General features: G+C 46.4%; 1 protein-coding gene across 38 annotated transcripts in view; it reads right to left on the reverse strand.

Annotated features, from left to right (window-relative positions):
* Window positions 1–2,952: 2,952 nt before the first annotated feature.
* The window catches only part of CIT (citron rho-interacting serine/threonine kinase), a 195,767-nt gene continuing 185,258 nt past the window's right edge, over window positions 2,953–13,461 (reverse strand). For 29 of the 38 annotated variants that reach the window (XM_074008011.1, XM_074008009.1, XM_074008010.1 and 26 more), the window contains 2 exons: window positions 7,303–7,606; window positions 2,953–5,448 (listed from right to left, as the gene is read on the reverse strand). In XM_074008011.1, coding sequence (XP_073864112.1) covers window positions 5,425–5,448; window positions 7,303–7,606 — 328 coding nt within the window. In that variant the 3' untranslated portion in view covers window positions 2,953–5,424. The remainder of the gene's footprint in view (window positions 5,449–7,302; window positions 7,607–13,461) is intronic. The other 9 variants (XM_065524873.2, XM_074008008.1, XM_074008005.1 and 6 more) reach the window with 2 other exon arrangements.

The following is a 13,461-nucleotide window of genomic DNA, read 5'->3' on the forward strand; positions in this document are numbered from 1 at the left end:
GACTGAACGAGCCATTCTAGGAAAGAACAAAATTTCATTTTAATTCAGTTCCTTCTGTATGAGCACAATTTCACTTTCAAGCATTTACTTCCCATATCTGATCCTCCTCTGCTATTATGTCACCTTCAAAATTCAAATGTCCCCAGTACGATAGTACTAAGAGGTAGGGCCTTTAAGAAGAGATTAGGTCATGAGAGCCCCTCTTCTCATGAATGAAATTAAGGTTCTTATCAAAGAGGCTCCAGGCAGCATTCAGCTCATGTGCCCTGGCACCTTCTGCCACATGAGGACACGCAGCTTTTCTCCCTTCCAGAGGACCCAAGCACAAGGCGCCATCTTGGAAGCAGAGAGTAGCCCTCACTAGACAAGCAAACCTGCCCATGCCTTAATCTTGGACTTCCCAGCCTCCAGAACTCTGAGCAAATGAATTTTTGTTCTTTATAAATTACCCACTGTCAGGTATTTTGTTAAAGCAGCACTGAATGGGCTAAGACATCCACCAGTGTTTACAAATGGTTTGAATGAATTGATGAAGACCCAAGATATGGACCACTCATCAAATCATAATGTTTCTGAGGAATAAAGCTTCAGCACTTCTCTTGACCAGCAAATTAGTGGAGAAACAAACTAGAGCCTTCTGCCCTGGTATGCCAGCTATAATTGTCTTCAGGAGAAAACACGGAAGTTGTAGATACATAAAACCCCAGTCATCCCTATTAGAATTGTAAAAACATCCACAGGGTCCTCCTAAGAGTCATCGTCACTGTAGTGAGCCAGACATTTGGAGAAGATCCCGAAAGCTGGAGCAGCAGCCGGAGCCCTGTCTCTGGGACCCCAGCCGCGGGCTCTAGGACGAGCCACTGGGCTCTGCCCTCAGGGTTGGCTCCCACAACTACATTGTCTTGTCTTTCATACAGCTAAAGGGCCTTTCCCCAGATGAGGATGCCAGCTCTTAACTGCTACCTCCCCCTAGAGTGAATTCGCCCAGGCCATCTGAAATACTTACTGGCCAGTGAGAACAGACCAAGATGTGTATACCCTTGGTCTATTTTATGTTTCCTTTTTCGTGGCTCTCTGAAACACAGCCTGAGTCATGCAGAGTAATAAAGTCATTTTCAAGGTTTTTTCGTCTACCTCTAACAATCCCTCTAGGGTAAATAGAGTTCCGTTCATCATTAATAGACTCAAGGGAAAACAAAGTGATCAACACTGGACTCTATTTCCACTACCCCCACCCTTCCCAGCTTCAGGAAACAGCTTCAGCATTTGAGTGGGCAAATGAGAAACTATTTTTCTCATATAACACTGTAGGCCTAGAGCCACGGTCTACATGCTTTAGACATCATTAGCAGTATTTAAATTGCCAAGGAAGACATGGGACTAAAACTAGAACAGACCAAGGTTTCTCAACCTTGGCACTATTGAGGCTTTAGGCCTGCTTTACAGTGGGGGGCTGTCCTTTGCACTGTAGGATGTTGAGCAGCATCTCTGACCTCCACCCATTGGATACCAGTAGTACCTCCCAGTTGTGACAACCAAAAATGTCTCCAGGCATTGTCAAATGTCCTCTGGGAGGAGGGAAGCAAAATCTCCCCATGGCTTAGAACCAGTGGAACAAGCCAGTGAAACCATTGTATTCTGAGAATGGAAGCTGAGCTGGCCCCCACGAATGTTTTCTACGGCAAATCACATTCAAGAGGTCCAATTCTGAAGACAGTCCTGTTAAGCAAAATTCTCTTTTGGTCTAACCCTCCAAATCCTAAAGTTACATGGTTATGGAATTTGCTATGCAATCAACCTCTTTAGTCTGGTGACAATTAAGTTGTAAGTGCAGAAAACATGACACCTAATTTTGTGCTTATGAAACAGGAGTGGCCAGCACGAAGGGTTAGGCCTCATTTTGCGGCGTGGCTGCGGAATTGGTTGTTTCTTTCAGGCTATTCTTTCGGGTTCAAACACTTTTCCTCGGCACTTCCTTTTGAAATCAAACTATGTTGACTTAGCTTTGGAAGTTTTCTGTGGCCTCCCACAATTCTCAGGACAATCGCTGAAATAGTTGGTTGATATTGAACAGACATTTTCCTAATGCTACAAGGAAAGAAAGGTTCCACATTTCACTGCTTCAGCTTCTGAATTATTTTCATTCTTATAATTATGACCTTGTGGTGGATTTTCATGCCCAACAGTAACACCAAAAAGAACAGAACTGCATCTGTGGGTCCCATCACAAGCAACGAATGACAGATACGACTCTGTGAGCCCAATTTTGACCGTGGTCAGACGACTTCATTAGAAAATAAAAATTCAAAGACTACAACCCACAGGAGCCATGAAAACAAAAACATCACCATTTGCCAAAACCCTTGTTTGTCTGGATGGAGCAAGTTTATACTAACAAACTAAAGAATGAGAAAAAATTTATCTTGCAGACTGTAAAAGTTCATCTAGTTAAAAATGGGAGTATTTTCATTTTGAATTACCTTTGATTTGAATTCTTCCCTACAAAGAAATCTACATTATTAAATTGTAGTTGGCCTTATCATAATAGATGAAAGAAATCTTGAGCTGACCTGTTCCTGGTTAGCTGATTATGGAAGTGGGTAATCCGTTCTTGAGTCATCCTTTCCAAATGGCCTTTGTGACAGCTTAAAGAGCTTTCCAGCTCTGCAGTCCTATAATATGACCTTAATAGCCAATTCATGGTTCACTGGAAGTACTGACCGAATTTCCACAATGTCACACTCTTGGTAGAGAATGCCGCCAATTGCTTAACTCCAGGATAGCAGTGTGCCCTCACCACCACGTGGCTTCCTCTATCCCACTCCAGAGGAAAACCCTCCCCACAGCGTAAAGAAGGTCCCGTCCATGACAATACACCTACACTGACACGCTGGTGATAGTTTTTCTTTCATAGTCTCAAAAAAAGAAGAGGTCATTGCACTAAAGCACACATTTTTAGATCATTGCTTTATTTCACTAATTGTTCAACAACAAAGTTCATTCCTGTCAAGGTGGATCTTGAATCATTCCTTGTGTTCTCTTCCTCGTTCTGAATAAAAAAGGTAATGAAGAAAAAGCCTGTACTTTTGGAGACCTAGAATCTTGATTGATGCTAATAAGCTTTTGACAGCAATTTCGTGTTACGATATTTCCTGCTGGCATCTTGGTGGTCTCACGGGGCTCCCCACCCTCCAGTGAAGATGGCTGTCCACAACTACCACCATTGAAACCAAAAGGAAGTGTTGAAAAATGCACCTTTTACAATAAAAAAGTAGAAACCAATTCAATTTCCTCTTTTTTTTTTTTTTACGAATATAAAGTTTCTTGTAAATATGTACAGTCTTTTGAGCTAGTTCTATATAGCAGGAAGCAGTTCACAGATGAGACACACAATATACATTTTCAGGGCTCAGGAAGCCCGTTTCTCATGGAGATCCTAAATGAAATGCCAAGACTGAAAGACCAATTTTCAGTGACCTTTCCAAATACTGTGGACCAAGAGACAAAAACTTCAGCAAACATTCAATCAAATCTGCCCTGGGGACGGGAGGGGAGGGAGTACGACCCCACAGACTCCAAGCAACACATGAAACGCGACAGCAGGACATTTGCCAAAGGAGCTACCACATGGAGGTTTGTAGGCGTTTCAAACAAGAAAGCACTTAGGTTAAGACACGAGCAGGAAGGAGCTGGGATGCAGGCCAGGTTGCGATCTGGAAAGGGATCTGAACTGTGGACACATGGTTGAAAACACGGTTGTGTTCACCTGCTGCGGTGGAAACGGGTCTACCTTTGAGCCTACCTAGGAGGTGCCTGGGTTGTTGAGGCGGGCCTAAGAGTCGTGGAGGACCCAAAGCAACAGATGCCTTGTGGGAGATTAAAGGCAGAAATAAGGCCGCGAGTTAGCTTGCCAACTGCAAAGCCTCTAGGTTGGTTCTATACCAGTTGCCAGGAATTTCATACTCAAATAGGAGGGTCCGGAGACCCAGTGGGAGCCGCACTGCACCTAAGGACTTCCCAACCCGGGCGGAGCTGGAAGAGTTGAGCTGCGGCTGCTTTCTCACACTTCCTGGTCTCAGGTCCCCTAGCCCTAGGGAAAGGCTCATTTGGGAAGTCACAGTTTCGTGGGGTAGAACCGCGCTGGATTGGGTGTGAACAGAGTCATCCTCGGCAGGCAGGGAAGTGTGAAGCTCGGAGGGGACACTGAGTGGGAGGTGGTGGTTTGCTGAAATCCTTCTCTGGTCGTAAGGCTTGAGCGTTTTGTTTTTTTTTGTTTGTTCAGTGCTACAGACTGCAGCTTGTGGTGGCCAGTTAGTCGGCAAGTCGTCAGAGGGTCTCGATTCGGCAGGAACTATGGGATGGTGTTAATACATTGGCAGAGCAACCCAAGGGGGCAGCACATGCAGTAAACCGCCATGCAGAACTCCCGACGGGCCTCTTCCCCATCCCACAGTGGGGAACAACACACTGTCACAGACAGGAGGTGGGTGCCCCCGTCCCCTCCCCGACCCCGAGACCCAGGAGTGCTGGGCTCCGAGCAAGTCTATTGCATGCTTTCCTGGCCAAAGCTATATGGCAAGCGGGAACAGCAGGCTGGGGAGATGACGCTGGGGGGCGGGGAAGGAAAGCGTCTCGAGGTCCCTTGGCCCCAAGTCACTGCCTCTGAGCTGAGGCCCGATGACCTCAAGTCACTGCCTCCGAGCTGAGGCCCGATGACCTCTGTACATTCTCAGCTGGTGGGAGGGGAAGTCGTCAAGGCCATAAAAGGCAATGAAAACAGTAAACATTTGGCTATGATGTCACCCTGGGGAAAGCAGGGCCATCTATGAGAATGAACAGGAACAAGGATGAACCTACGTGGCTGCAGGAGGTTGGCCAACTGACCGGGACTCTTCTATACTACGCCTCGGTAGCAAAGACCTGATGATGTGATCTAGCTAAAAATGACTACAACAGGAAATACGTTGCTATTCAAATCTATTAAGAATTCTGTTGTCTTTAAAAAAAAAAAAAAGAAACAAAGGAAAAAAAAAAGAAAAACCAACCAATCCTAGGATATTAAAGTAGCTAATTAGGATTCTAACCACGTCGTAGTCAGCATCCCGGTTGGTTTCCTTTGATGAACTAACTGGTACAGGCTAGAGCTAGGTACAAAAGTTTGTGAATGCTTTGAAAGAGTAACAAAGTGCAAAGAGATGGCTGCAGGGAGGTGCCCAGAGCAGGCACCAGGCCTGACAGCTCCGAAGAGCCTCAGCCACCTGCCCCTCCTGGAGACAGGGGTGTCCGTGCTGAGGTGGGTCTGGGCCCCACTGAGCCAGAGGGTGGCTGAGAACGTGGGCGCTTGGGTCCCCATCAGCAGAGTTCCATGGTGTGTTTGGTGTTTCCTGCAGATCGAGATGAGGAGTTGGCTTTTCTGGCTGAGATTTATACTGAAGACTGGTCCCAGACCTAGGAATGAAATAAGGAGGAGGAGTGTTAGCCATCCGAGGCCAGAAGTTGCTGTGCTCACCTTGCACAATGCAAATGGGAATCTGCAGCCCCTGGGCTATCCCCTTCAGCAGTTAGCAGTGAGTACTCAGCAGGGCAGCACCCGCTCCAGAGCCTGGGAAAGCCAGGGAGTGAAACTCACTGGAAAATCCGAAAGCCGTGTGTGTACCTGTGTTGCTGTAAGCATGTTAACGCACACACACGCACAGACACAGTTTCACCGGTCAACTGGGAGGGATAAGAAGCCACATGGATGGTGTTTCCTTCTTTCTTTACCAGCAGGTGAACTGCACGTGGCATCAGAAGGAGAATGCCACCCAGAAAATCAGCCCCAAATGGCAGAAAGGTGGCTCCTTGGCCTGCTTAGCCTGCTGAGGAGGCACCAAGCACTTGAGCCATCCCCTGCCTGGGGGAGCCCCTGGTCTTCAACACCTATCCCTCTCCTCGATCGCGAACCTAAAAATTACACAGATCATTCATGCCCATGATTTAAACATTTATAAAAGTTCAAAGTTCTTCTGGAAGGCAACCACTGTGAACACTTTTCTGTGTAGCCTTCCAGAAAAACAATTTATATATACACATGAGTGGGCCGAGCGTGGTGACTCATGCCTGTAATCCCAGCATTTTGGGAGGCCAAGGTGCGAGGACTGCTTGAGCTTAGGAGTTCAAGACCAGCCTGGGCACACAGCGACATTCTGTCTCTAAAAAAAATAAAAAGGGGGGTGGGGGTGGGAATTAGACAGATGGTGGCTTAAGCCTGTAGTCCCAGCTATTCAAGAGGCTGAGGCTGGAGGATCACTTGAGCCCAGGAGTTCAACGCCGTGGTGAGCTATGATCACGCCACTGCACTCCAGCCTGGGCAACACAGTAAGACCGTGTCTCTAAAACAACCAAAAACAAAAACAAACAAAAAGTGGGGGAAAAAGCCAGACATGGTAGCTACAGCCCATATTCCCAACTACTCAGGAGGCTGAAGTGAGAGGATCGCTTGAGCCCAGGAGTTCGAGGCTGCCGTGAGCTATAATCACGCCACTGCACTCCAGCCTGGGTAACAGAGCAAGATGCTCTCTCAAAAAAAAAAAAAAAAAAAGCATATGTGTGTATGTGTATGAATCTGTATGTATAGTAAAGCATGGAACATTTTATATAGGATGCTATCATTCGGGTTTTAAAAAGGAGAGCACACATATTTGCTTGTATGCACAGACTATCTCTAGAAACTGCTACCACTTGCCTCTGGAGAAAGGAAAACATATTTTTTGGTAGCTATTATATTTTGAGTTATACACATACATGTTTTCCTTTTTAATCACATACACGTTATCCATTTGCTTAGGAAGCTATTTCTTTTTTCTTTTTTCTTTTTTTTGAGACAGAGTCTTGCTCTGTCGCCCAGGCTGGAGTGCAGTGGCGCCATCTCGGCTCCCTGCAAGCTCCGCCTCCTGGGTTCACAGCCTCAGCCTCCCGAGTAGCTGGGACTACAGGCGCCTGTCACCACACTTGGCTAATTTTTTCTATTTTTTTTTAGTAGAGACAGGGTTTCACCATGTTAGGATGGTCTGGATCTCCTGACCTCGTGATTCGCCCGCCTCAGCCTCCCAAAGTGCTGGGATTGCAGGCGTGAGCCACCTCACCCGGCCAGGAAGCTATTTCTTAGAGTACATTTTCTTCCTAAACTCCTGTGTCTCACAAAGTCTGAATTACAGTCATGGAGTTCCTTTTTTAAACAACAGTGGCCCCGTGGGGGTCCCAGTTCCCCAAGTCACTCTTGGCCTCCGCAACAGACACACAGGCCTCGGGACGTTGCCTCACCTTGTTCACCTGGGACAGCGGGGTCCTCACGGCTCCCGCAGGCAGCCGGCCCCTGCTGCTGTCTTCAAACAGCCTCCCAGGGGACCGCTCTCTCCGTGTGCTGAGCATCCGGCCCGGGGACTTCTCCCGCTCCAGGGGGCGGCCAGGAGACTTGTCCCTGCGCAGCTCGGTCCGCCCCTCGCGGTAGCGGTGGGGTGTGCTTGGCTCTCGGGGGTGGCTGGGGCCTTCGGGCGGCGCCGGGCTGGAGGCCACGCGCTTGGTGATGTGCTCGTTGTACGTGGGCGGTCCTCGCTTGTTGGGGCTGCTGGCGACAAAAGAGGAACGTAGGGAGCTGCGAGGCCACAATCCCAGAGGGGCATTTTCCTTCTTCCCTGCAGAACCCCCAGCTTGACCCGGCCTCACCACTGATTATCAACAGATTAGACCTGGAGTTCTTTGGACTTTGCCTGCGTTTGATTTTTGGCAGCAAAGACAGGGAAGACAGCAAAGATGGCAACAAAAGACAACCCACCTTCCTCAGTGCAGGCTTTCATTTACTGAACACATACTGTGCGCCAGGCCTGTGCTAAGCTCTTCACCTGCCACCTCTCATCATCTCATTAAACCATCACAGCAGCTCTTGAGCTAGGAACAAGCATGACCCTCACTGTACAAGCAAGAAAATGGGGACAGACAAGAGTTAGGTGACTCACCTGAGCTAATGAGTGGTCAAGCTGGGATTCCAATAAAGACCAGCTGGATAGGTCGGGCGCAGTGGCACACACCTGTAATCCCAGCACTTTGGGACGCCGAGGCAGGTGGATCACGAGGTCAGGAGTTCGAGACCAGCCTGGCCAACATGGTGAAACCCCATCTCTACTTAAAATACAAAAATTAGCCAGGCGTGGTGACATGTGCCTGTAGTCCCAGCTACTCAGGAGGCTGAGGCAGGAGAATTACTTGAACCCAGGAGGTGGAGGTTGCAGTGAGTCAAGATCGAGCCACTGCATTCCAGCCTGGGTGACAAAGCGAGACTCCGTCTCAAAAACAAAAAAAAGACCAGTTTGATGTCATAAGCCCCATACTATATCCTACTGACCTAGTATTTCCCAGAGCCTAGAAGGCACACAAGGAAGTCTTCATCTAGGAGGTCAGCCTGCTAAGACCCAGAAGTCAGGGGCCCACAAAGGCCCTCAGTACAAGGGAGCAGTTTGGGGAAACCCTGTACTCATCACTGTTAACTGCCATGTCTGTCCCACTCCTGGGTCTGGTGTTTGGTCACCTCTCGCCCCAGGTGGCTTTCCAAGAGTCTCTCTGACACCTGATGCGAATGCAGATGCTCAGAAGGTTGGTGGTTCTCAGTCATGGCAATAAGATGACCGAGAGGTGTAGGGATCAGGCCTGATAGAGTCAGGAAACTAAGCAGGGCAGACAAAAACAGTAGAGCAGGCTCAGAAAATATCCCAGGCCTCAAAGGTTGATAATTAGTAACCAAACAGTTGAAAACACTGGGGCCTTTTTGTACCACCCAACCCAACCCTCCACCCATTCCTGGCCTGGATATTTCAAATGAAGATTTCAGCAGACCCGGGGCCCAAACTCCCTCTCTGAAGATGTAGTAAGACCCAGAAACACAGAGAGAACTGAAATGTAGCCTTCTGAGTCAATTCTTTCCCACCCTCGATCAGCTCAAAAAGTACTAGAGTCCCTGTTATCTCAGCATAATTCATGCTTGGAAAAGGCCCTACTTAAAATGGGGGAAAAAAATTATAGTGAATATTACTTGAAAACATATTCTGTTTGATTAAGGCTTTATCTTGGAATATAAACTTATTTTATGCTAGATATTTTTTAGTATTTAAATTACAATGCAGCTGATTCCAAAAATGAATCCAGTATGAATCACAGAATGATTTGTTTTGTGCTAATTCTCTCAACAAAATTGTTGCTAACATGCTCTGACATCAACGTTGGACACGTTGGACTTTTGCAGTAAGATCCTAAAGAAGGCTCTTCGAAAATATTCGAAAAAGCCGGGCACAGTGATGCATGCCTGTAGTCCTAGCTATTAGGAAGGCTAAGGAAGGAAAATCACTTGAGCCCAGGAGTTCGAGACCAGCCCAGGCAATATGGCAAGACCCCACTTCTAAAAAACTAAAACTAAAAATTAGAAAAAGAGAAGTGTAGAGCATCATTGGTTTTCCCAAAGGACTATCTTAGTCCTTGATATTTAAATCCTTCTCATTGGAAGAGGCTATCATTTTATCAACTTGTTCATTTCTTTCTTCAATTACTGGTCTAACTATATCAGAACCTCCTCTGTCAACGTCCATAATTGAGAAGCGACAGCAAAGACAGCATTTACTGTGGAAGGAGAGACTTTAGAACAGGCTTGAGGGCCAAATCCGGAAGATGCTTGTTTTTATAAATAAAGTTTTATTGGAATGAAGCCATGCCCATCTGGTTATGCATTGTCTTACAGCTGCTTCCGCATGACCACAACAGGGCTGAGCAGCTGAGACAGAGACCATATGGCTCACAAAGCCGAAAATATTTACCATCTAGACCTGTGCAGAAAAAGTTTGCCAGTTCCTCCTCTACAGTGTAACAGAGAGGTTGGTGTGCAGAGATAATTTCATAAGGGCTCAGTTCATAGTGAATAGTTTCATGCCATGCTCTTGCTTTCTCATGTGACTATAATGTTTGGAGATTCAGACAGCAAATGCTCAGAAGACCAGAACCCCTGTCTGTGCAGCAGTAAGATTTAAGATAATGCAGATTTCAACATCTTGAAATCAAGGTTTATATTCATCTCTAGCCATATGGCTTTGAAATCTGGAAGACAAATAAAAAAATAAATTCCGAGTAGGAGAACTACATTAAGCCTACTTGTAATGGAAAAGAAATGATAAGATGTGTCCACAGGGAACCATCATAAAACAAATGAGAGGGTGCTCACTGCCCAGGGGAAGAAGGATTGCTCAAGGGAAGGCCATTCAGGACGTCAGCTGAGATTAACGGGAGGGAGGAACACACCCATCATTTCAAGCCAAGTGGGCAGTCTTCCATCTCCTTATCCATTAATGACCCATAATCTACCACATCAATTTTATGGTCTTTTTGGCAAGGAGTTATGTTTCCTGCTCTGCTAAACAGACCAGGGCAACGAAGCCTGCAGTGAATCAGACCCAGAAAGCCAACCTTCAACTGCCCAAAGAAGTCAGCGACCAAAAGATCGTTCTATAAGCCAAGAGATAACCAACTACTGATTTTCCAGACGTAACACAGGAAAGCAAACACTTTTCTGCCCCTCATTCACAGGAACTGGAACTGTTTTGATCACATAGTAAGCAATTCCTTTGAGAGACTATATAGTCTCAAAAGCAAGGTGCCTGGGTACCTATCTAGTGAGGCAACAGAGGAAAAAAATCTAATTACAATATTTCAATGTGTTTCTGGCATGACTTGGGAACTACTTAAAGAAGATCTAGACATTTTCAGGGGAGGACTGTGGCACACTAAGCAGTCACTCTTGAAGCAGGGCCAAGCCAAGAGTTAGGAGCATTTAATTATTGGCACTTCTGGTTTTTCAGCAAGTTCCTCAGGTTAAAACCACACTAACTAAACATTTCAGATTAATTAGCTCCTATACATCAACAAAAGAGAGACCATTCATTAGGACAGTCTTGCCTAAGATCTTGGTATTTTGTAATATTAGTTGTGGTTCTTCCACCAAATTATGGGCCCTTGGAATATAAGAACAATGCTTTCTACATCTCTGTATCCCCAGCCATAGACATTATGTCAGGCATATGGTATGGGGTCCACATAACTATTTATAAGGTAGACACACAGGGCTGGTAAATCAGTCCAGAAGATTATCTTAGGCCATTTATTCCCTGGGTTAAATAATCTCAGACCTTCTTTGCAGGCCAAGGTTTCAAACTTCCTACACCTCGAGCTGGATCTAGCTCCCAGCACTGTGTCAAGACGAGGCCAGCCCCACTTCCACATGCAGTTGGTGGGACTGTAAATGGGAGAAGCCTTCAGGGCAGAAAACTCCACACTGTCCATCAGATTTACAAATGCACCTCAGCCATCACCCATTCATTCCTTCTCTTGGAATTTATCCTACAGCATGTAAAATGGCGTAAGGAGAAAGTCATTTATTGCAGCAACAGACTGGAGACAAACAGCCATTGATGAAGAAGCAGTTAAACGAATTAAGGTACAGCTCTGATAAGGAAGGTTGTACAGGCATCTGGGGAGAAATGAATGAAGAACTACCTCTCACACTGATATGGAGCAATTACCAAGACACATCAAGGTACAGGAGAGTATGCAGAATATGCTGCCACTTGTGTTAAAAAGGAGGGGTGGTCGCGTGCAGTGGCTCACGCCTGTAATCCCAGCACTTTGGGAGGCCAGGGCGGGCAAAGTGCTCGAGCCCAGGAGTTCAAGACCAGCCTGGGCAACGTGGTAAAACCTTGTCTCTACAAAAAATACAAAAATTAGCCAGGTGTGGCGGGCGCCTATAGTCCCAGCTACTCGGCAGGAGGCTGAAGTCAGGGGCTCTCTTGAGCCCAGGAGGCGGAGGTTGCAGTGAGCCGAGATCACGCCACTGTACTCCAGCCTGGGCACAGAGTGAGACCGTAACAAAAAAAAAAACACAAGGAGGGGAAGGGCACTTCCAGAATGCCAGAGTAAGGACCTCTGACAACCTGCTTCTCCATAAAAGCAACAAGATCACTGGCAATTGTCAAAATCAACTTTTCAGAGCTCTGGAAATTAACCCTAGCCCTTTAAGAGGCCACTCTCGAGGCAGGGTCAAACCAAAAGAGTCAGGAGCACATAGGTATTTGGCACCTCTGCTTTTCCAGCAAGTTCCTGGGATCAAAACCACGCTGAACAAGCATGTTGCAAAAAAGGCCTGCAACAATTCAAAGAGTATTTATGCAAGAAAAAGGAATCTCAGCAAGAACCGAATGTTTTGTGACATTTCAACTTGCCCTATACCCACTCCCCTCTCCCCAGATCTGTGGAAGAGTTGAAACCATGTCCTTAGAACCACAGTAGCTGTGAAAACCAGCAGTCTAGTAGCCACTGGAGGGAGCAGATCAGGACTGAAGCTCCCCAAAAAGCCCCATCACCAGAAACCTGTCGCTATCTGACCTGCCTAGCTATGCTCCCTGGAAAAGGCCCATTATCAGAGCAGTGGATCTGACTCTGTACATTTGGTTGTACAGCCATCCCTTGGTGGCCTGGGGGACTGGTTCCAGGACTTCCTGTGGATACCAAAATCTGTGGATGCTCACATCTCTTATATTCAATGGTGTAGGGCCAGACGCAGTGCTTCAGGCCTATAAACCTAGCACTTTGGGAGGCCCAGGTGGCAGATCACTTGAGCCTAGGAGTTTGAGACCAGCCTGGGCAACATGGTAAAACCCCATCTCTACAAAAAAATACAAAAATTAGCCGAGTGTGGTGGTGCATGCCTATAATCCCAGCTACTCAGCAGGCTGAGGTAGGAGGATCATCTGAGCCCAGGGAGGTCGAGGCTACAGTGAGCTGTGATCGTACCACTGCATTCCAGCCTAGACGACAGAGACCCTGTCCCAAAAAAAAAGTAGGGGGGGGGTGTATTTGCATATAACCTACACACATCCTGTTGTACACTTTAAATCATCTCTAGATTACTTATAGCACCTAATACAATGTAAATGCTCTGTAAATAGCTGTTATACTGTATTGTTTAGGGAATAATGACAATTTGTAAAAGCCTGAACATGTGCAGTACAAACAAAATTATTTTTTCAAATATTTTCAATCCATGGTGTGTTGAATCTACAGAGGCATAACCTATAGACAGAGAGGGCTGGCTGTATCAGCATAAAGGATTCCTAAATGGAAACACAAAAACTTCACAAAATTGGTTCCTTCCCAGTTGGGGACCTGGAGAGAGGGGGTGAGGAGAGTTAGGAGGCAAGCGAGATCCAGAAGAGAGGCTCTGTACTGTATACCTTTTTTATCCTTTGAATTCTGTGCCCTGTGATTAGATTATCAATTCAAAAACAAGTAAAATTTAAAAAATAAAATTGAAAAAGAATGCCTTTTAAGAAAAGGCCTTTTCTGCAACATGCTTGTTCAATGTGGTTTTGATCTCAGGAACTTGCAGGAAAA

Source organism: Macaca fascicularis, chromosome 11, assembly GCF_037993035.2.
Source record: "Macaca fascicularis isolate 582-1 chromosome 11, T2T-MFA8v1.1".
Classification (NCBI taxonomy): domain Eukaryota; kingdom Metazoa; phylum Chordata; class Mammalia; order Primates; family Cercopithecidae; genus Macaca; species Macaca fascicularis.